The 24,838-nt window shown below is 39.1% G+C and overlaps 3 protein-coding genes across 4 annotated transcripts in view; 2 read left to right on the plus strand and 1 right to left on the minus strand.

Moving 5' to 3' along the window:
• The window catches only part of LOC129725212 (nuclear inhibitor of protein phosphatase 1), a 489,093-nt gene that overhangs the window by 286,096 nt on the left and 178,159 nt on the right, over window positions 1-24,838 (minus strand). The gene's annotated exons all lie outside the window — the stretch shown is intronic.
• On the plus strand, window positions 4,514-10,664 carry LOC129725197 (uncharacterized). Its single transcript, XM_055680728.1, has 4 exons — window positions 4,514-4,773; window positions 4,827-7,070; window positions 7,224-9,585; window positions 9,639-10,664. Exons 1-4 carry the CDS (start codon window positions 4,590-4,592, stop codon window positions 10,642-10,644), a joined length of 5,796 nt encoding a protein of 1,931 aa, XP_055536703.1. The 5' UTR covers window positions 4,514-4,589; the 3' UTR covers window positions 10,645-10,664.
• The window catches only part of LOC129725199 (uncharacterized), a 53,578-nt gene continuing 39,871 nt past the window's right edge, over window positions 11,132-24,838 (plus strand). The window contains exons 1-2 of one of the 2 annotated variants that reach the window (XM_055680730.1): window positions 11,177-11,266; window positions 11,860-12,336. The gene's annotated coding sequence lies outside the window, so the exon portion shown is untranslated. Of the gene's footprint in view, window positions 12,337-24,838 lie in introns of both variants that reach the window. The other variant, XM_055680729.1, reaches the window with a different exon arrangement.

The following is a 24,838-nucleotide window of genomic DNA, read 5'->3' on the forward strand; positions in this document are numbered from 1 at the left end:
ACAGTGAATACATTTTTCAGCATTAACACTGCAAGAATCTTCCGCATGAGTCTCCCCACACTTGCTACATCGTGCCTTATTGCAGCAGTAGGCGGCTGTGTGGCCTAACTGCTTGCAATTGGTGCAATTCATAACACGGGGTACATACAATCGCACAGGCAGACGAACCCGGTCGATCGAGACGTGGCTAGGGAGTGCAGATCCGGCAAACGTAACGCGAAACGAGTCTGACGGAGTGTAAACTTTTTTACCGCAGACGAGAGACATGGACCGCAATTGCTTACAATCCAAAATCTTCGCCTGTGTTTCGGTATTTTTGAAGCAACCGGTTGCGCTTTTTAGGATACACTCGACAGACAGACTCGAATCGGTTATGACACCGTCGATCTCCACGTCTCGTGCGGGTATGTAAACGCGATACTCGCGTGTGAAGAGCTCAGAGCAAGCGATAGCATTGGCCTGTGCCAGATCACTGACCACGACACGGAGCTTGTTAGGTCGGACCTTGGAAATTTCGGTCACGGCCTTGTACCCCTTCGTCAGGTCTTTAGAAATTTGCAGTATGTTTAATCGCTTTGAATTCACTCCTGCCTTTGGACGGAAATAAACAGTATAGCTGCCCTGTTGAGATCCGTCCGGGTAAAGCCTGGGGCGAGGGGGGACTGGAGAATGAACAGGGGAGGGGGTAACAGAAAGGTCAGGGTCAGGGGGGTTCGGGGATGGTGGCACGGGAGGCGAGGGATCTATATCCATCGCGCTAAATGTAGCGCACTAGCGCACTAGCGCCGACAAGAACACGTACCTCTTTACTTCTTCCGTCCAGCAGTGGTTGTCCGATCGTTCGAAGCTGCACCCAAAGCAGCCAGCAGCACCAGTACAGCAGCACCAATACAGCCACCAGCAGTGAGCCGGGTGTGAGATCACTCAGCACAGCGACACGGACTCGACTGTCAACTGATGGCCTTGAACTCGAAAGAATAATACACTCTTTTGTTTGGCTATTCGTACACACGGACCGGATTGTAATAGAACGACCACTTTGCACGTCCGTTTCTGTCGAGTGTTCGACGCGGAATGTAAAAAGTAACATTTTATGAGGTAAAATTGTAAAATTTGAAGTGATGACCGTTTTGCGGGCTAAAGAAAACAAAGGGGCCTATTACAGTCAACGAGGTGAGCAGCGACTTACTCGCCTGACCAATTTAGATATAACAAATGGTGAGTCTGCTGGATCTCGGACGCTCGTAGCTCGTCTGCGAAACTGCTCCACTCAGCTATCACCAGTGCTGAGAATATTCACTGTCATGATATTCAAAAGCAGCGATTTTCAGCCGTCTTCATATTGATAATCCTACTACCCATGCGACCGTTGATATTCATGATACCAAACAACCGATGAACACCGACAAGATAAACTTTAACACTCGTGTTGATATTTTGATCGTCAAAAATGAAAATCATATCAAAATAGTGAAAATCAAAATTAACCTTATTCGACTATTTATACCTCACTGGGCAGTGTACAGCGTCTGAACAGATTTGCACTACTTGGATTGATAATCACCGAAGCTTCTTTGAATATCATTACGAGGCCTTTGATATTCATTCCACTGTTCTGTCATTGAATATGAGAAAAGGTATTCATGCATCGTCGCAATGAACATAGGTTACTGAGTTGCATCAGAGAATAAATGTGCTGACACTGAGATTAATTCGATTCATCTACTCATGAATAAACATTGATATTCTAAGGCACTGGCTGTCACCAGCCAAGTGTGTAAACTCGCGTTTCCTAATACAACATTTTGCTCGTCAGTGACTCTAGGCGAGGCAAATTGCTTGCCTCGTTTCTTTTAATCGGTCCCAAAATCTGGAAAAATCTGCATTATTTTTGAAACATCTGAGAGAATAGACATTAAACCTGTCTGTCTTGATACATGTTCAATAATGTCGATAATTCAGATAAATCTTGGTACCTAACTACACATCGTACAATGCGTAATTTATTTCTTTGGTTAAGCCTGAGTAAAGTGAATAATGTTAAACATCTGACAATTTTTATATTTAATTTTAAACAGTTTAAATGTGCTGAATTCTTTGAAACCATACAAATTCCTAAAAATTCAAAGTTGCTTGATAAAATTGGATCGTTCGAGATACATGTTAAATAAATTAACAACCGAATAGCATTTAAGTGCAAATTACATACCACCAGTTTAAACCAGAATAAAAATAATTTAGATCAAATTTGTGTCGAAAAAATAGATGTCCTGATTTGTACCTCTGACCAGATGGTATCCCTACCCATATACCAACTGTCATTGTAGCGATTTAGAGCGATTTTTTATTCTTCATTCAAAAATCGAATGATAATGATATGAAGTTTTAATAAATCAAGTTTTTCGAAACCAACTGGAAGGGCCACCCGGAGCGAAACACTCCCTTCCACAAGTTTACGCCACAGTACGTATGAAAATAACATTTCATTCAAACTTGAAAACAACTAAATAAGCATTTTGGGAATAAATTGTATTCAAACTTTGAATCATGTAATTAACAAATGAGATTCAGTACATGTTAAACCAACATACACGAAAATTGAACCCACCCAAACTTTGTTTTTCCTGTTCTGAGTATTTTCCATTGGTTTTTAGTCATAAAGTACTAAGTTTTAGATTGCACTTGCCGAGTTATTCAGTTCATAAGAATAATAGTTTGTAACCGAATCTAAGTTTGTGTGCTTCCACCCTCTCCTAGGTTGAGGGGCTTGACGGTTTTGTAATTAGTAATATCTGGTTTAAATTCGTGAACTAAAATACTCTTTTCGGTTATTTATTATACAAGATAGATCCAGTCTAATAAGGCCAGATGCTAGTTGCAAAACACCTCAAACGTTCTTTGAAAAGACTTTGATGGGCTTTTCGGTTGTAATCAAAATAAAGAAGCAATAAAACTTAACCTAATACTGCATACAGCATGACCATTGTAAAATAATTTTAAATGTCTATAAAGCTCATTAGAATCATTCATTGCAACGGCCGTAATAAGACGAAGTTGAATGTTAATGATAATGATTGGGTGGAATGTTTGAATCATTCAACACTTTGATAAAAGGTCAGATTGATTGATCTGGTCTTTTACGGATTAAGCAGTTTTAATTGACTATTGCGACAACTAAAACATGCTTTCTACTGAGGTGCCGAGAGGGCTCAGTAAAGGAATTTGGTATAGTAATCAAAAGATTGCGTTATCAACTTTCTCAAAGCCAACGCTCAACCAGTAGTTAGATATATGCGCGGTCGTAATTCAGACTTATTTACATTAATTTTTATTGTTCAAATCAAATTATTAATCCAGTTTCCTCTTTTTTTAATGCGAGAAAAATCAAGAATTAGAGCAAACGAAGAATCAACCAATTTACCTGAGGAATACAATCAAACAAAGGTCAATGAAAGAGTGATTAAAGGTAACAAACATAAAACGGGGTAAGTAAAGGATTAAGGCACAGCAGGTATGTAAAAAAGCAAATTACCATTACTATTGTTATTACTATTTATCAAAAATTTCATCTGACAAGAGTTTTAATGAATAAAAATATTTAAATATATGTGCGGTTGGGAGGGGTTGCCTTGAGAGGCCCTGGACACAGACCGGCATACGTGACAAATATTACATACATATATTACAAATGGACGTAATTTATTACCATCAACAACAGCTACAACTATTCTTTTTTTCTTTTCATGCACATTTCTGCAACTACTATCACTGTTTCCTTCGACTATCCCCTATATTCAACCTTGTCTCACTATCCGGCATTCCAACGCAGAATTTATTTGACCTCTCGGGTTATTATGCTGCGATGCCAAATCTAATCTCTCCACTGGTACAGCATGGAAAGTGTTTAAGCACTGGAGACTTGGCCCTGCGGCCCCCTTCTGCACCCGAAACTGAAAATGAAAAATGAAAATGAATCTAAGTTTGTGTGCTTCCTGAATATTTTGAATTTCATGAATATGAAACACAATTAAGCTAACGGTTAACGTAACATTACTATGAATCATAATTATATCTAGAAAAATATGACCGATATCATATCAAATTTATTCAAATTTTCTCTACATGCTATCCAGCTTTTTACGCGCCATAATGGCGGACGCTATAATGGAAAATTCGTAATATGTTACCTACCCTTTTGACAACTCTGCTTACGTCAGTTTGACTTTTCATGTATTTCGCACGAAAAACAATAAATCTGGCAACATTAATGTTGCCAAAACTGCAGAAATCACAAATCTGACGTAAGCAGAGAGGTTCACGAATTACGAACGCGCATTATAGCATTCGCCATTATGGTGCGTAAAAAGCTGAATAATCGTTTGGCACAAATACCTTATTTGACGGGCAGATTTTTTCAGTGTGGTTCACACGACAAAACATGTTGCTACGCACCTTCTGTATACCACAGGGTTTTTCAGTTTTTTTTTTTTTGACAGTTCGTTTTCATCCTTCAATGTTCAATATCAACATTGTGTTTTGCTCACCACGTTTAGCCGCATGGAATTCGATTCTCGTTGTTAGTTGCAATCATGATGGATATTTCAAATCAAAACGAAGATATTATTGAAAATGGAAAGCTTAAGCGAAAAAAAATCAAACCATCCGACAAAGAAACAAACAAAAAGCCCAAGATTGCATATAGTACAAATTCGGCTAATAAACTTATTCAGAACATTCACGCGCAGTTAAAAGAAGAATGTGTCGCTGCTGATGGTGAGTTTTTTATTGCATTGGTATAAAACAATTCTAAAAATTCTGTTTTTCAGTTATTCGACATTTTGCTAGATCCTTGCAGGATAATCCAGCTTACGCTGTTGATTATATTCGAGCCGGAGGCACGTTTACACACTTTATAAAGATACTGAAATCAATGGATATAGGAAAACTAGCAGATGTAGCGGATCTGTACACTGTAATTCACTATGTTATGATTGAATGCAGTAACTATGACGAGGTTCATGCTGCATATGCTTCTAAATGCGCAAAAACAATTCTGAGCGATTTCAAGTCCTCGATAGTGTCGTTATTGAATGTACAATCCACTGAACCTCTGCTGATGGCTGGGTTTCGCATATTAAAAGCAATCTTGCTGATCGACCCATCACATGGCAAAGAGATATTGCATCTGTTAGACGTATGTCTGCCACAGTTAGACTTGAAACGTTACCGTGAAGTTTCATCCGATGAACAAGCAGCATCGCTTAGGGGAGTGTTTGTAGATTTCAATTTAAGTTTTCTTATCGATTCTAGTGCAGACCTGGTCCGGTCGTGGTTAAACCGTTACCATCTGATTTACCCATTGGTTTGCAATTTAATATATGACCGGGCAGAAAATGTAGTTTTGGTGATGAAGACATTCCAGCAATATGTTCTGGAAAATTCAAGCATTGATAAATTTGTGTACAGAACCACTTTCACTGTTGATATTTTGAAAGCGTTGGTAAATACTTATGATTGGGTTGGACCACCGAAAGTAATGGTTAGTGATGAGTCGAAAAACATGGTTGTTAATGCAACTGAAAAAGTCGTACTACCTTTGCTTACATCGAAAAAATATCATTTGGTGCCTAAAATTATAGATTTGGGACGAGGAATAACCCGACATAAACACATATTGCTGGCACTAAAAAGTTCGAAACTGGAAAAGCAGCATCGGAAATTGATTCTTAGAATTTTTGATGTTTGTCCGGAAGCATTACCTGCAGTTCTGGAGAATTATGGTTCTTTGATGAAATCTAAAAGAAACGAACATTTTAATTTGTTGTTGGAAATTCTTCGACAGCCAAAACCGGAAGAAATTGTAAAGCATTTTGACACAGCCGATGCTAAACAAGTCTCGAACTTCATCACGAAGTCAACCCTTCCAAGAACAATATTGGAGTTTGTTACAACTTCTATTAACAAGAAAACAGATGTTTCCTATTGTATGGAATTTTTAGCAGTGATGCTAAGTCAATGTGAAAAATATCTTCGAGAAGTGCCGAAGCTCAAAAACCTTGATCAATTCGATATTAAAAAAATAAAGTTCGATGTAATAAATCAAATATTAGCACTCTTCCCAACGATAGACGCCATCATGAGCGCAATGATGCATCATCGAACGGATAAAAATGCCGTCAAACCGTACATCGCCATGGAACATACTATGGATATATTGTTGGCGTGTATCCGCACATTTCCTTCGTACATCGAAAGCTCCTCATTTATCACCGCCTATCGCAAAATTCTCGATCCGGTTTATCGCAACGTAGCGATCGAACATGAATACCTTATGTATGAGTTCAAAGCAATCAAGGTCATCATTGCTCTCGAACCCCAGTCAATAGCGTTTAACTCAGACCTTTTCCCATCAGTTATAAAACTTCTCACCAAAGTTTATCTCAATGGAAGTGCTGAAATGCAACGTGAAGCAACCGTTCAACTAATGTCCCTCTTTCGGAACACTGCCTTGTTCGGCAATAGCCCAAGTGAGATCGAAATTTGGTTTCAATCACTGCGCCACGTAAACCCTGCAAAAGTTCCGCGTTTGGTATCGTATCTGGCGTTTTCATTCCGACAGGCGGCTGAGCGGCAAAATATTACAACCGAAAAAGACCATTCTGTCGTCAACAAGGCATTCGAAAAAAGCCGCGTTGCAAATTTAGATGAACTGTTTGAACGTGTTGAAACCGATGCGTGCGAAGAGCTAGATAAGGAAGATGAACCAGTGGAATTGCCGGTTGCAGATAATTTCTTAATTTACATGTTTCATCCCAGTACCAAGCGTCCGGAAGAGTTTCATCCCTATCTTGAGGCAGTGGCGCTGAGATATTTCCACCTGCTGCCATATCCGGAGATCGTGGAAAACTGTGCCGAAAGTATCGGTGGTCAAATGCACAAATATTTTACCAAGTGGATCATAGATGGAAAGGTTAAACCGTTGGATGGTTTCGGAGAGCAGAGCTCGCTTGGGCGACTGAGTCGACTGTTACTAAAAAAGCAACAAGCTTTGGAAGATGTGCTTCCCGACGGTAAGTCTTCTGTATGAATAACACAAAATTTATTATTTATACACAGTTAAAAACTTGTTTTGGTATACCTTTTCTAAAAACCCAAACTAGGAATTTTAGTCTAGCGATTCTCGTTATGCGTTACCATCACATTTCACTCAAAATTCATTTTAGGACACACGAACCGCTGCGAGTTAACCTACCTTATCCATGAGGTTATCTTCTATGTTACTCAATTAATTGAGCTGGAAAAATTTGACACCGATTACTCTACGGTATGTTTGTACTATTTGAATCAATTTTTCGAATTACTATTAAAGGAGGAAGAAGAGCTTGCCGAAAAAGATCAAAAATTAGGTGGTATCTTGAAAAATATTTTCTGCCATCGCCCTGTTCTGTATCAACACTTCACAGTGATGAATAGCAAAGAAGATATGAGTGCGCTAGTTACAAACTTTATTTGCGAACTAATGCAAAGACTGCGTACTGTGCCGAATTTTTCTAAACATACGACACTGTATTCTAATAAAATCGTGCACGAAATCATTTCTGTATCCTCGTACGAAAACACACCTAAGAGTAAACAACTAAACACAATATTGGTCGAAAAAATGCACAATATTTTTCAACTAAGTATGCGAAATTCCGTTAATCTGTCGAAACATTACGCACAACTCTCACATACAATTTTTATAAACGATCAGAACGAAAAGACCTGTCATTTAAGTCTGCTGACAGCGGCCTTAGAAAAGTTGGCGAGCAATCGGGAATGTTGTCTGGAGTCAGCGACCATAAATGGGTTATCAAGGATATATGTGGACTTCATTCGAAAGAATGGCAATGAATTGAACTTGGAAACCTTAGAATTGGCACTAACGAATTATTTGGATGTGTTCAGTCACAACATCAGCCATTTGGAAGAAGATATGTTCAAATGCTTATTTGAAAGCAAACGAGTAGGTAAACCGCTTATAAAACTGGCGGTTTTTCTACTGGAAAGAAGCAACCGTTTCGATATGATGTGCCTGCAACTTGTACCTGTACATATTCAGAAAAAGGAACTTATTTACCCATTAGTGAACATTGCTATACGTAAAAACCTATTCGAAACAAATAATCAAGATCATCAGAAACTACTAACAGTAATTTATAACGAGTTCAAAAGTGGTATCAACAAAACCATCGAAAAACCATCTAAAGCCGCTGTTATCTACAAAGAAAATTCCACAGCCAACCTGAAATTGATTAAAATGTGCATGCCAAGAAATGAGTGCATTGATTTTGCCAAAAAGAAGTTGAAAGTAGACTCGCTGGAAAATTACCAACTTGACCTGCTCATGGAAATCTACACGAAGGCGTTTGCAGCAACACAGAATGATGCAGTTCAAGTACAAACCTTGTACACAAGTGTTTTCAATGTTTTACTACAATGTTACCACGTTCTACTGAAAGCTTCCGATCTCTTCAAGGACATTGAAAAACTTAACCGCCTAACATTAGCAACTTACTATTGGGTCAAGCTAAGCCATAAATGCAAACACTTGATTACAATGGATTACATGCACCTGACCAATACGGCCAATTGGTCCAACTTTTGTAAATACAGTTTGAAACTAGGTATTGATATCCATAAATCTCCAGACAACCCAAACCGATATGATGAACGACTTCACGTACTGCTCAAGATCGCAGCGATTATGTCCGATTTATTCTACAGAGACAATTGTTCTGCGCCGGAAGTGGCAGAATTTTATGACCTTGCTCTATCGCATTCCCGCTTCTTGGACGTTTTGTTAATTCCTTTCCAGTTTAAGGTCAAATCAGCGCTTGTACACCTGTTGTTAACGCTTGCCCACAAAAATCGATCTGTAATGGATAAGAAACATATCCCTCTATTACTGGGAGCTTATGGAGCCACACTTACCGAAGGTAACCGGTATGTGCTGGCTCTAATTCAGCTCTATGAGCGTTGTGGAATTCACCTGCATGAGTACCGCCCCTTTCTGTGGGGTGATGCTGCCATTAAGCATTTCTCGTTAGGACAGGAAACTACTAAACAACGAACCTTATGCCAGACGAACAATACTGAAGTACTTTCTCTCTTCAATCGCGAAAAGCTAATAAACACACTTAATAGCTTTCCGATCTGGAGGAAACTAGACGCAGTCGAACAAGTGCCAGAAGTAAATTTCGACTATCTACAAAAGGACAAACATTGCATTGGCAACTACCGTCCCGTGATGGATATTGAGCAAATCGTTGAAAAGGGAAAAAATCGGTTCCGAAAGATTCCCGGAAGCTTACTGACTACGTGTTCAGCTAAACAAGAAGTGCTCGCAACAATTTATGATCCAGCTTTTCTTTTGCCTCTGTTGGGTTACCTGTTTGCTCCGGAAAGCGATGATGTGCTGCCTCTCGCCGGAAGGTGTGGAGCGCTAGCACTTCCATTTGCGTGTCTTGCTAGTACCGATGAGCAAATGAGACTAGCCGCTGGTTGCGTCGTGAAGCGGATCAAGAGCTATCTGGAATTGTCGAAGTGAGCGAATTCATATTATTATTATTCGAAAACTTTATAAATTTTCTTTTCAGAAAATTTGTCGATTCAATGTTTTGGCTTCGTATGATTGCTGCCGTGCAAAATGGCCTGGCTACATTCAACTCACCCTCCAATCCTGATAAACAGAAAAGACAGAAAGCCTCAACCTCGGAATTATTCAAACCTGCTTTTCTTCCATGTCTTTTTATTGGATCAACCGTCAACATCCTGCCGGATGTTCTTAGCGAACTTCACTCCATACTTACTCACTATTTTCTACTAAAGGATACGTTTGACTTTAAGGCCGTTCCAAATTTTCTGGTCTTGTTCCACAGCGCGGATATCAAACACAACAGCCACCGGTTGTTTATACTGGAGACTATAAACAAAAGTATCAAAACACATGACGATTTCATGATACTACGTGCCTCTCCAGTGATTCGAGCATTGATGCAATTTTATGCTTGTGCTCTATCAAACCGGGACCTCAATATCTTAATTCTTAACACCCTCAATAACATCATTAAAATACCCAAGTCATGTGAGGTGATGATCAATTGGATCGGGTTTCTCACATGGTTAAGCGAACGAATTGAATCGATTGAGAGTTTCCACTTCGACACGATCGAAGCTTTTTTAGGCATTATCAGCAACATGTGGTACTCGGTTCAGATACAACGGGAACACTATCGGATGAAAGAGCTAAGTCGAAAGTTTGCGATCCTGGTATTAAAGTTTTTACCTTTACTTTCGACGCGAAGTTCGGGTAAAACGTTGACTAGATTTCTAAACATTCTGGAGAAAACTATCGGTGAAAATGCAGACAACATCAAACTAATTAGTAAAGAGGTGCTAGAGGTGATGCTAAGTTACTTTGAAAAACTATTCGATCAGCAATTCTGGCATGTTCAGCATATTAGACTGAACGGCAACGAAAACTGTGAACGGTCTCAAGCACTCGGCGAGAAAATGTTGGCGCAAGGTGTGGATGAGTGTACAATCTATGTCATCCTTACGCTACGGAGAATTGTTATTAAATGGCAGAACAGTTGTAAATAAGTAAATTGTGCTACTGAGAGGGTGTACTATAAAGTTTATAATAAACAATGTTTCAAAATCCAACGCTATGTAATATTAAGGCCTTATTGAAGAAGTCGTCACCGGTCCTGCAAACCTATAGACAAGTTTTGCTTTAGAAAGCTTTCTCCCGTTTATTAGCAAATGTATTTCGTAACAAACGCCTTGCGCTCTGCAACATTTTCGTCACACCACGGAATTAAAAGCTTAGCAACTTCAACTCCGACATTTTATTTTGCTTATTCGTGGTTGCGCAAATACCTTTCTTACCTGCTGAGCTGGTAAACACAAACCGTAAGTTTGTTTTGCTGTTCCGACTTAAGCACATACGGCCTTTTCGTCGTTTGTATTGGGCGAGAGCCGCCTATAACAAAGAGAGCGCCAACCATCGTACTCTTCCGTTGTGACCACCGAAAACCAGTTCCGCGCAGGTTACGCTCACAACCCATTCGTTAGTTTGATCGATTCATCAGCTCGCGTCGGACGTGCTCGCGAATATCAACCGTCATGAAGTGTTTTGTTGTGGGATTTTAGGTCCTAGAAACCCGTTTCATTTGAATCGTTAACATCGGTGACGTTTGATGTGCATTCGCTCTTAACGTTTGTAAGTTGTTCTTTTCATGTGTATAACATCGATCCTGGCGTGGGCAGATTTTGAACGCACAGAACGTGATCTACGAAGGAAAAACGGATTGCATGTTAGTGATGTATAAATATGGCGTCCAATGTTGGCCGTCACCTTGCCGCCGGAGCTGCATAACTACCTGCTGCGTTCAATAGATTGTACAGTTCCAGGATAATCATACATGAATTTAGTGGTTTTTGTACAGGCAAGCGGTTATCTATCACAAAGGGAATATTACTAGAATATGACAACCAAAGATACTGAGACACCACTTCCAGTGCTCAAATGTGAATTTTAAAATTTTTAACTCCAAAAACGATCGCTCGACCCGAACAAACCACGCCAGGAGCAGTCGAATTACCATGTCAAATAGCTGTGCAACTGACACCGCAACTCTATCAACAAACTATACCATTGGTGTGTAATTCTGGAACGCATGCAAGCCAATACATCACGCATCGTTGCCCAATACCTCGGAGGGGGGAAGATGTATTAAAAATTCCGCTTGTTGGCTTAATTCTATATGCAAAAAAAAATTACCATATTTTTTGTGCTCTTTGCCTTCAAACCAGTCTGCGCGATCAGTGATCTTACGGTGTGTTCCAGCTATACGTGTGTCGGTTCACCAGTGTTTAAACCGCCGCAACTGTTCATGAATGTGTGCGTTTGATCGTGCGCGCGTGAAGGTGTATCAATGAAGAATTACTCCAGGAGAATACCAATTGCGCAAAACATCAGCGGATCGCACGAGGAAAAGTACGACCAAAGTGTTGTTAAAAATATTACAAAGAAAAGGAAACGTGTGGTAAGAAAACAACAACAGAAGAAATAATCCACTCTTTCTCTGTGCATCTTGGTGACGGCAAGCTTCTTGCTGCAACGAGCGCGGCCGTTCGTTATGCCAGGTGAGGCGGGTGAAAAGCCAACTTAACTAAACCCAAGTGAGTTCGACGAGGCTATGAACAACGAACGGTCATCTGAAAAGGAAAAGAAAACGCATTCGTGCTGCCTTTTGGAAGAGTGCACAGTGGAAGTCCCGCCAGGAGAAGGTTGGTCATAATGCTAATAACTAAAACTAAAACAGAGCACTTGTCATCATTTAGAATTTTTTTCAAATTTTCAGCATTGAGCATCAAGTGCGGGGTCTATCAATTAGAGTTGTCCCTAATATATTTCATTTATGACATGAAACTTTCTACTCCAATGAATCCGTTGGAAATTGTGGCTGCTGTGTGCAAGAATTTTTTTTACGTTTTTACAAATAATTCCATTCATAATTTCCATAACGGAAAAGAAGAAGTTTCCAGTCTTTACAACTTCTACCAATATTGAGAATAGGTTATGTTTCCATTTAATTCTACTACAAAAAATCGAATACCCTTCAATCGAATACCATCCGCAGATACGTATTTCGGTTGCTACATGCAACCATCATCAGTGTATCTGCGGACGGTATTCGATTAAAGGGTATTCGATTTTTTGTAGTAGAATTAAATGGAAACATAACCTATTCTCAATATTCAATTCCATTCTACTGAGACGCTCAAAAAAAGAAATTTATTTGAACTTCTACCAAGATATCTTGTCCACCAGAATTATTGCGAACCATTGATTGATACTCTCTGGTAATTTTGCTTGTCCTGCAGGATACGACTGAAGTCTAAGACTGAAGACTAGGTTGAGGTTATGTTGCTAAATACCATAGGGGCCATACACATTCCACGTGGACAGATTTTTAACGATTTTGACCCCCCCTCTCCCTCCGTGGACAACTGCCCATATAGATTCTAAGAAATTTGTACGGACCGTGGACATAACACAACTCCCACCTCCCCCCCCCCCCCCCACCCACTCAACATTGAATCGACGAAATGATATGATGCACAATGCCATAAAATTGAACACTTATAATGATGATGATTTTCTAATACACTCAGAATACAAACTCGTTTTGTGAATTGTACATCTTTACCATCGCAAAAATCAAACAAGTTTCTCGATCATTCTCTAATGTATTTCTTGGTTGGAGACTCCAAAATATAAAGCAATTCAAGGAACTATTTACTTGAATATTAGAAAATTATGTAATGTTGTTCCTTCTTCAAATAACTCGTTTTTCATGCAGAAATGCAAATTTTCCAAATTTATGTAATCCAAACTTCAATCACGAAACTTTTTAAAACCAATCAGACAGTCATGTAACAAATACAGATTTACAAAATTGCTTGGTTTTCACGTTTATCAGTGTAAGGCTGAAAATTATATAACAACAAAATTACAGAAACAAAGTTGTTGAGACTCCACGGCCAAGGTTGTTCGAAATGGAGGAAATAAAATTAAGTTTTTATTGCTTAAGCTTAGGGTTAGACACAAATTTGAAAAATAAAAGTAGCAGCCTGTCCTGCATTTTTGTTTTGTGCAGTAACATACATTCATGCGAACGAAAGAGAAACCTATAGCGCACTACGCTTATTAAGGGCATTAGTCCACGCATTATTATTCGCCTGATGATGATCATTTCTGAATGGTATTCGAGCACAACCAGTCAAAATCAATTTTCACGTACGTTTTCTACCTGGTGCGACCCAGCGGAAACTCAGCTTTAATCGATACGTCGGTTCATTGGGCTCGCGTACCCAAACGCTATGGTGCATTGGACTTATTATTGGCATGAATCCGATGTGAGTTCCATTCCCCTTAGCGGCCGTCTCTGCTGTCCGCTGTTCGATGCCTGCAGCATCTCGTGGGGCGCTAGCTCATTTGCATGGCTCACGAAAGTAGCATAATAACGGAAAATTTCGGCCTATTTTCACAATATTTTTCCTCTTTCTGCTGCTGTGGGCTGTTTGAAATACTTATAATTGTTCACCTTTTGTTAGCTGCCAGCAAAAGAGAGAGCGGGTACTCGCGTTGATGCTGCACGTCGATGTTCCGTATGAATATCTGCGCGACCGGATCAAAATCGGAGAAGATGAAAAATACGGTCTTCCCATCCATACGTTTTACGCGGTGAATATTGAACTTTTGGGGTCTTAGCTCTGTGTTGGTCATGGTACACCTAATGCAGTATAAAGTCATTTACCTTCATTGTTTCTTTGTTTGTTAACTTTTAGCTATAATTTTAATGAAGTAGAAGAAAGGATACACTTCACACAAACGGTAGTAAACAACCCTACGTTCAAACAAAACAGTTATTTTTTTGTTATGCGTTTGAAGATTTAGAAGATAGGCTTCAATTTGAAAATTATATTCTTGCATTAATCGGCTTTTTATTCCAAAAACGGCCATTACTTTTTAGTGATGACATTTTACCTGAGCAGCCTCATCGCCAAAACCCATCTCCGTCATTGCATGCATCAACAACGTCACCGTTACCGAAAGCACATCACAACTTTTTCTAATTTAATTATACACCTGACCAAACGTTAACAGGAACCTTCGTTTAAAAAATGTTCATTTTCTTTCTTATAATTGTTTTTCTCGGTTTGTTTCGCTGTACTCATTCTTGGACAGTGCGGGCGTCTCTTGCGGGATGTCTTTTGGATATGATTTATCTCCATGAAACTCGTTGCTGACCGTCATCATAGTCACTCAGGTTGGTGTGAAGTAAAATAAATCCGGTTCACATGCTTACGCTTGAATCGGCAGTTGAGACCTAACATTAGTGCTTTGCCAAAAAAAAAAGCGGCAAAGTGACTTCTCACCAGGTGGCCTAATTAAGCGATCGTTTTATCATCTAGTGTATGCTATTTCATAAGTTCCCGTTTTCAATGGTGCTGCCAGTTCACTAGTGTAATCAAGTTTCACATTTATTGTAGGCCCGTTCTGTTTATTACCTGATAGTGTTACTTCTGTCTAGCAATATACTAATATGAAACACTCTATAAAAACTCTCCAAGCAAGGTTAAGTAATTTTTACCTGCGTTGCTATGTTGCTTGTTTACTATTATTTGTGTTGTGCCTAGCGTTCTTGACCACGTGGTCATATTTCAATTAATCATATCCTCTGGCATTTTTTGTTGAAAATTTGCTTCTGGGAACGACATGAATACTTCTTAACTTGAAGTAGGTATCGCAAAAATGGATGCATTCTTTTTGTAAGCCTCCCATTCGTTAGTTTCCAATTTCGGGGTTTACTTCTAATTCTTGACAAACAAGAGATAAAAAGAAAAACAAAACCATTGAGGAAAATTTCTCTACAAAGTCATATCCGTTCTTTGAAACTTACGGACAATTACTAACTTTAGCATAAAAAATACATATTTGTGCAATATAATAATATAAAAAAAATAGGCGAATATCCTTACCCAGAATTTTCGAAAAAAATGTTTTTTTTCTTTATGCTATTACAATAGATGTACTAGAACAAAAACTGATTTATTGCACTCGAAGATACATTCATTATTAATAAGAAGCCAATTAATGAATATTTGAGAAAAGCCTAGAATCGGCTGTTCGACGAAGCTTTGTCATGATGATGGAACAAGAGCGTTGTACGGTATTTACTTCGACTTTTCGGGCGCATCTATTGATTACGTATACCAATGAACAGCCGTTGCAGTTGTTCAATACTCTGGCAGGTCTTAACTACCTTCCTTACGTATTGTTGTTGACGCTCCTGATTCGACGCCATTTTAAACAGAATTGTGCATGCATAAACAAAACAAAAATACTGACATAAAGAGGAGAGAGATAGCTTTCATGTGAATATTCTCATTTCGCTCTTAGGGTGTTTGTTGTTGAGCGTGTTGCTACTAACACACGATCCTAAAGGCTGGATTACACGCTTTGACCAAGCGGCAAATATTTGTCACTTTTTGACAGATAAAAATTTGATCAATGATACTTGTTTGTCACTCTCCAATTTTTACACGTGGCAAACACGGGCAAACAACCATCATGATGTCAAATAAATTTTACCATTATGTCAGATGGCCAAATATTCGACCGTTGGTCAAAGAGTGTAATACAGGCTTAGTGCTTGCACATCTTGATTGTAAATGACTGAAAATCTTCTTCATGAGCGCTTGTCAACTTCTCAAGACCTGCTACTTCGCCACCCCCTTTTGATTATGGAGCCCAACTGTTCGCTTACATTTCCAGCCAAAGCCACCATAGGGCAACCGTTCATGGGGTACAGAGCCGCTTCCTAATCGTGCCAATTGCGTGCCAATTGTTATATCTGGAGCTCACATTTCTGCTACCGTTTGCTTCTACCAAACAAATTCAGGAATTTCATCCGTTCTGAATCCAATGAAAATTGACTTGACTTCAATGATAGTTTGATTCCACATCGTAAGAGCATCGCCTGCCGCCAAAGCTGGTTCTATCAGCACAGATGATACTTCAACTGCATTCAAAAAAGCTTGACCCGAAACACCGATTTTCGAAATTAGGTCCGGTCAGCTGCGGATGCGATCCTTTGAATTGCCCATAACCTATAGGATATCCTCGGACTTTGACTTGAACAGACAAAGACGAACTTAGACAAACTTGAACGAACAAGAAACAGTTTATTGAACAATGTATGCACGTCTTCTCCATGAGCGCTTATCAACATCTCAAGGATTGCTTGGCAGTGCCTACTTTCTCGAAAATTTTCGTAATATAGACTTGATGAGCGCCGAATTATTTTGGCTTTCAGCTCATATCACACATCGTCCGTCCCGGTGTCAATGGAACATTTTCAACTTGGGACCGTTTTTATTTTAAGGAACATCCATAAATGACGTAGCTTTTTCTAGGTTTTTTCCCCCCTCCCCCATCGTAGCATTTTGTCACAAAGTCAGATCCCCCTCTAGTCAATTAGGTAGCTTTATAAAAAAAACTCCTCCCTTTGCAAATTTTACTATCAAAAACATACCTTGTATCATAGATGAACAACAAAAGACAAGAAAGAAATTAAAATAACCCTAAACAGACGAAACAATGATAAAAAAGAACAATTAGAAAAAATCCATTTTTTTTTCTTAGTGCCATACTTGCTACGTAGCTTGGCTTGACCCCCCACCCTCCCCCTCCTCACATTTCGTCACAAAACTGAAAACTTTGTTGAAAAAATAAGGAAATGAATAGTGAGTGGTGCCTTTCGAGTAAGTTTCTGAGAAAGTACAGTTTTTGCCAATAAAATAAATATTTTTAGTATGTTTTTTTTACATATGAACTGTCGTTTCTTCAACATGTAGCAAATTCAATTCTAATTAGCTTAAACGGTGAATTATAAAACGATACCGAAACTATTGGTTTTACCACAGCTACCCACATCTCCCCTAGCTTTCCCAATTATTTTCAATAACAATTTACTATTTTTTTAGTATTTTCGTTCCCAGAAGCAAATTTTCAACTCTGTTTTCGACATCATTGTGACCAAATTATTAATTTTTCAGTTGTTTTTTTTTTCCTGGATAATTTGATTATTTCCGAGAGGTGAGTCAAAAACATCGCTATTTGTACATTTTTGAACTGTAAACGTAGCGATAAAAGGTAGTTCAAAAGCTGTGACTGCAATAAAAAAAATCAAATTTTGTGTGCTTCATTCCCCACCTCGATCATTCATGGTTTTCCGAAAAACACTCCCGACCCCCTCTTGGTGATCGTAGTTAGGAACGACCCCCCAATAAGCGATCTCGACGATTGTAGCGCCAACCCCCTGTCGAACAACAAAAAATCAATTTTCGAAAGTGAAATGTAGCACCCCAGGGTTGGCTTTGTATAACACCTCACCAATTATATCAACTAAGCTGTAATTAGCTATCATGTTACGATCTTATCACCTGTGATTTGCGTAAATACTTAATTACACAAACCAACATTACCACTTTTCGCAGTTTGGCAAACATCATTACCATATCTGACAAGCTATCATCTGCGAGCTATTAATGCTTATTAGTCTTTGAACATGCTTAGAGAAACTAGACTTAAACTATGAACAGATGGTGTGTATGTATATTCCACAATTGTTACTACCTCATTTATCAAGCCGATTATTAAGCCACCGCTGCTACGTTTACGTCCACCAAAGTCGCGTTCACCCACAAACAGTGCGATTCCGCATCTTCCACACCACGAGCGTGGAAGATGCCGTAATACCTTAATGAATTAATTAAATTCATCGTTTACTGCCCACTCAACGGTATCGGTATTACTTGACTCCAAACTATGTGAGTCTTCACACGCTAGCCAGTCAGCTGTGGCCGAACAAGGTTTACTACAGAGCTGATACGTGTTTTTCCAGCCGGCTACCTCGCTCGGTTCCCAGCCTGTCCAAGGCCATAGCATATGCATCAATTGCTCTAACATATGTGATTATCTGTAGTTGAGGTCTGTCGTAGCTCACTCTCTCTCTTCAACGATAGCGAGAGTGTCCTGCGGAAACTGGTCTTAACTTACATCCATCCGACATAATAGAGTACTTGCATGCTCGTGTGCGTTGCACGAAACATTCGCACGCCGAGACCCAATTGCCTGACATTTAATCCACCCTAATATGCTCGCTGAACCAGCACACCTGAAACGTTTCAGGTTCCTGTGGTATCCGTATCAACAAACTCGCCAGCATCGATAGCTCCAACGAAGCCGTCAATTTCATTTGATTAGAGGGCTTCAAGCTTCACAATCTGGTTGTTGTCTGCTTTTTCCTCGGCGGATAAACCGCCGGCAACCTTCTCTTGGTAGTTGGTAATAGAAGCCTCCCAGCGGTATCGTAATACTTTTATGCAGTTTTACTAGAAAGCGCGGATCTGTAATTACAAAGGAGGAAGTTAGCAATTTTTTACACTAGATGTATATTGAAAAAAAAAATAGAGCAAAAGATAGCTACGTCCATTTCAATGCATTTTCTTGTTGTTGATATGCAATAATCTCTGTATCTGTTTACATAACTAATCAAATGATGGAGAAAATAAACTAAAATTGATAGCCTCTGATAGTTGTATTTAGTGTTTAGATTATTATCATGCATCAGACAGGCTTAGTGGTCTACATCGAACCGGATAGAGACCGGAAAACTCGTTTGAAGTCCAATCCGGACGGACTTCACCGAACCGAAACAGTTTCGGGTAATGCTTCCGGGGTTCAAAGAAATCACAGACAGAAAATCATCTTCTCGCGATATTGTAGAGGTTTGAACTGGAAAGTTTCAGCAGTTAATTTTTTTACAATGAATAAAAAAAATGAACTCGCTGGCTTCGTTCCGCTTTGTTCAAAATTAATTATTTTTCAAATTTATTTATTAAATTTTAACTAACAGAATATGAACCTTAAAAGGCTACATTTATCATAATAATAGAAAATTCCTTCATAGAATTTATTCCAAATGAAACAAAGGTATAATAAGAATATACCACATTTTGTTCCCCAACTAAATGACATTTAATCTAACCGCTTCCATTTTCCTTCCTACGTTGATCGTTTAGCACCGCTATTTCTTCTTCTGTCGTGTATTCGCGAAATCTGAAACCGGTTTCAGTCCAATTCGCGCTAGGCTTCAACAAGGTAAACATTACGGGATTCCTTCAATGAAGGCACAGCCTGATATCTACCGTGTCGGACTTTCAATGTTTTTTTTTCTTTTTTCAATCAAACAGCTGAATCACCACCAGACGCAAATGATGTATTTAATTTGAAACGCGATCGTTCATTTCAACAGATCAAACCAAGATACCGGTGCTAACGAGATCTCTTCGGCGTGATCATGGTGTCACAGGCGACAGTTACACAAGAGCGTTAAACTTCCGATTTGCTTGCTGTTCGCAGCTGCAAATATCATTAATAAAAAAGTCCACAAGTTTTTTTTTAAACACCACTGGGATGAAATATTTTATTTGTGATTACGTGTTTAACTAAACTGCCATCCGTTAGTAGCGAAAATATTGGCAGCATTGTTTTGTCTTTGCAAATTTCTTGTGTTTGGCTTAGCAAATTGTGTATTTTTCTCAGGCAAAGGAATTTTTTAGATCCAAGAGTAACTTTCTAAAATGTATTTTAGCATACACTTTATTTGATGCGTTGTAGTTCATAAACCTTCTGTTTTATAACAAAAAAATCAATCAAAAATGGTCGATGTTGGGCGACAGGTTATTTGGCATGGAATGGCTCATTTGACAAGTGCGGAATCATGTCCCTTAAGCTGGAAGTACAAAGTCAGCAGAACAAACAGTTAATAGCATGAGAATTTAGTGCTCATTCGATGCTCATTTAATGCCATATCGCCGAATTAAACGCTCCATCATTTCTTTGAAAAATGTATTTGTTTGCTAGCTTAAGAAAATAGCTAGCAGACAATATACGAAAATAGCATTTTTAGTCACAAAACAGTTCTATAACGGTCAAAAACATTTAATGCTCATTTAATGCTCTTGAAAAAACCTGTTATTCATGATAATTTTATTGATTTTGTATAAATTTTTCAAAACAATATCGCACGCTAGCCTGGGGGGCTAATGCGGTCTCGATCAACTAGATTAGTTGAGAGAATTCGTTATCGATATTGTTTTCGGCACATTTTGCATGTTGTAGGATAAGTACAACGATACACCGTGCCCCAGTGCTGAGTCGAGAAAATTTCCAGTTCGAAAAGTTCCTCGACCTGATTGGGAATCGAACCGGATATCAAAACCGTGTGGGAGAGCTAGCCGACCGACATCGCTAACCACAGAACCACGGAGACCACGGGGAAATTTTTCAATTATATGATAATTTGTAAAAAAAAATTTGAAAAAATTGAAGCTATTCATGTATTGTCATATTATTATAATATTATTGAAAAATTTATACAAAATCAATGAAATTATCATGAAAATCAGCTTTTTTTCAAGAGCATTCAATGAACATTAAATTATTATGTCATTTATTGCTTAAAAATGCTGTTTCTGGCCAATGTTCTGCTAACTTTTTTCTTAAGCTAGCAGAACAATATTTTTGAAAAAAACTTATTCAATGAAAAATGCACCTAAGTTATTGAAACTGCTCGCATATGGGAGCATTTAATTGGTATCTAATCGTATCAAACAGAATCTGATTGTTTTCAGAGGAAAATGTTTGAAAAAACTGAAGCTGTTTATGTATTATCATATTATTATAATATTATTGAAAAATTTAGTGGTCCCCGTGGTTCTGTGGTTAGCGATGTCGGTCGGCTAGCTCTCCCACACGGTTGTGATATCGGGTTCGATTCCCGATCAGGTCAAGAAACTTTTCGAGCTGGAAATTTTCTCGACTCAGCACTGGGGCACGGTGTATCGTTGTACTTTTTTTTTTTAAACTCTAATATTTATTTAGGCCCAACCGCAAAGCATAACGGGGCCGAATATCTTTTGGAGTAGGGAAAAGCCAGCTTGAGTAGAGCCTGTATCCCGACTGCTCCTCCTCAAACAGGCATAAAAACCCTCTCATCTTTTCTCTTTTATAAATACAATTTAAAAATACATATCATTTAAACCTACGGCTAACAATAACAATAATAAGAAAGTTCTTCTCTGTATGAGTAAATATCAATTCTTAATACTATTCGTTAAGGTGTGATGGTTCCTTATATCTTTAGAAATCAAAACTTATATCTATGTTTGGTGGATCATGTCTCTCAGAAAGAAGCGATGATTCATGTGTCTCTAAAAAGATCAATAAAAGAAAAAAAAAAGGAACAGAATTAGTGTGAAACTTTTTGATTGAGGTTGTGTTGGAAAAATAAGAAGAAGAAGCAAGGAGATAATCAAATTCGATACTTGATATCTCTTAAAAAGTCATAAATAGGTATTACAAGCGCTGGGTTGCGGCTAGCAAGCGCATCCCGTACTTGCATTGTAAATGTCACTTTCTGTTTTCGGAGAGAATCAATAAGCTTGGTCCTTGCTCTGTGGTACTTAGGGCATACGAAGACTATATGATCTATATCTTCGTACCCTCCACATTCGCACAGATTACTATCGACTAAGTTTATTCGATAAAGGTGTGCGTTTGCAACATAGTGATTGGACATTAGGCGCGAAATAACTCGAATGAAATCTCGAGTTAAATCTTACTCTTTGAACCAAGCTTTTGTAGACACTTTGGGCGAAATCGAGTGCATCCATCGCCCAAGATCGTCTTTATCCCATTTTTCCTGCCAGTTTGCCAGGGCCAGTTGTCGAGGCAGGTGAAAATACTCGGTATAGATGATCGGTCTATCAAATATATCTCCTTCTATGGCACCCCTTTTCGCTAATAGATCAGCTTTTTCATTGCCTGGGATTGAGCAATGAGAGGGGACCCACACAAAGCAGATAATGAAAGACCGATCAACCAGCACTTCTAATATCCGTCTAATTTCCGGAAGGAAATAGGACGGGTGCTTGACCGGTTTAATCGATCGGAGAGCTTCGATAGAACTGAGGCTGTCCGAGAAGATGAAATAATTGCCTGGTGTCTTGAGCTCGATAATTCGCAGCGAATTGTGTATGGCAGCTAATTCAGCTACATATATGGAGCAAGGCTGTACAAGTTTGCGGGATATGTGATGATCTGTGTTAAAAACGCCATATCCGGATTGTCCATCCATCACAGATCCGTCCGTGAAAAAGGAGTTCTGTACTGGGAGGTGGCCGAATTTTGCCGAAAATATTGATGGCACAACTGTTGGTTTAAGGTGTTCGGGAATTCCATGGATTTCTTGTTTCATCGTCAAATCAAATACAACAGAAGAATTGTTGAGCGATGTTGAAATCTCACGGGATGGAGCAACAACCGAAGGGTTTATCTCCATGGTCATGAACCGCTAGTATACTGACATACAGGGTTTCTGAACAACTTCCAAACACCTCTCATAGTTCTCGATTATCATTGGGTTTGCTATCTCCGATCTGATGAGGAAACGAAGAGCCAACTCGAATAGCCTCTCTTTGAGTGGTAGTACTCCCGCAATGACCTCTAGGGACATGGTATGTGTCGATTGCATGCAGCCTAGAGCGATACGCAAACAACGGTATTGTATCCTCTCTAGCTTCAGCATGTGTGAAGCTGCGACTCCTCTGAAGCATATGCTGCCGTATTCTATTACGGGGAGAATAGTGGTTTGGTAGAGTCGTATTAAATCCTCTGGATGCGCTCCCCATGATGTTCCTGTTACCATCCGAAGAAAATTAATTCTCGGTTGGCATCTTTGCTTCAGGTAATTGGCATGTTTTTCCCATGGTATCGTTGTACTTATCCTACAACATGCAAAATGTGCGGAAAACAATATCGATAACGAATTCTCTCAACTAATCTAGTTGATCGAGACCGCTATTAGCTCTCCAAGCTAGCGTGCGATATTGTGTTTTATTGAAAAATTTATACAAAATCAATAAAATTTTCATGAAAATCAGGTTTTTTTCAAGAGCATTAAATGAGCATTAAATGTTTTTGACCGTTATAGAACTGTTTTGTGACTAAAAATGCTATTTTCGTATATTGTCTGCTAGCTATTTTATTAAGCTAGCAAACAAATGCATTTTTTAAAGAAATGATGGAGCATTAAATTCGGCGATATGGCATTTGTTCTGCTGACTTTGTACTTCCAGCTTAAGGGACTCATGACTGATAAGCAATAGCGGCCTTCCCAACAAACTTTTTTTGTTGATTTACAGTTCATTAAGCTCTTATTAGGCGGATACTAAAGCTTGATAAGTTCTTACGCAACCAAATTGTTTGTTCGGCTATTCTCTTTGGTTAGTTAGTTAACGATTCGCGGCTACATTAATATTTGGATAGCTGAGCCCACCGTTGGTTATGATAAATAATAATCCTTTTACATGACCACAACCAGAGTAACATTCAATACTGTGCAAAACAGGGTTCTATAATTCCCTATATTATCTGAACTTTTATCATTTTAATTGATGTAGCGTAAACAACACTCAAGGTAATAAAAATCTAAGGTATCATTATTCCCACGCTGTTCAGCAACTCGGGCAACCGCTGTTTTAAAGCTTGCGCTGCACATAATGAAACGTCAATGACCTACAAAAAATGAGCCGATGACTTTAGCACGAATTATCCCACAATGAAAAAATTAAAGCAAATTATCACTTTGCTTTCGGTGTGACCGCGCGCAGGTCAGCCTTCAAAGTTGCGTTGCAAAGTGGTCCCGCGTAAATTTTCCGAATAATCCATCTAAACGAACGCTAAACCTGAATAGCGCACATTGAAGTATATCGACTGCGCACCTCGAATAATCATCCAATTTGGTACCACATGCGCATGTTGTACCTCTTTTACACGGTTTACTAGTCGGCTGAGCAGGAAAATAGTAGCCACCACCAGTCACAGCTTCTCGGCGGCGAAGGTCGCTCACCAACGAACGACCGAACGTGTATTGCTGCCGGATAATAACGACTCCGACTACCGTAGCCCGGAGAAGGTGGGACCGAGCAAGTGTACAGTCAAACGCAAAAGAAAAACGACCGGGCTTCTCGCTTTCAATCACAAATCTTTCGATTCCATCAGATGGGCGTCGGAAGGCCGACACTGCCGCGGAAAAAGGCGCACCAATCGTCGATCCATCAATGTCTGCCGCGAGGTTGTGAAGCGGTATTATGC

This window comes from Wyeomyia smithii, chromosome 2, assembly GCF_029784165.1.
Source record: "Wyeomyia smithii strain HCP4-BCI-WySm-NY-G18 chromosome 2, ASM2978416v1, whole genome shotgun sequence".
Taxonomy (NCBI): Eukaryota; Metazoa; Arthropoda; class Insecta; order Diptera; family Culicidae; genus Wyeomyia; species Wyeomyia smithii.

Bases quoted from the DNA above. Each gene is read 5' to 3' on its own strand.
- LOC129725197 (XM_055680728.1), top strand. From the start codon at position 4,590: ATGATGGATATTTCAAATCAAAACGAAGATATTATTGAAAATGGAAAG. The intron at 7,071-7,223 runs GTAAGTCTTCTG...AATTCATTTTAG, and splicing joins GGAAGATGTGCTTCCCGACG to GACACACGAACCGCTGCGAG. The intron at 9,586-9,638 runs GTGAGCGAATTC...TTTTCTTTTCAG, and splicing joins AGCTATCTGGAATTGTCGAA to AAAATTTGTCGATTCAATGT.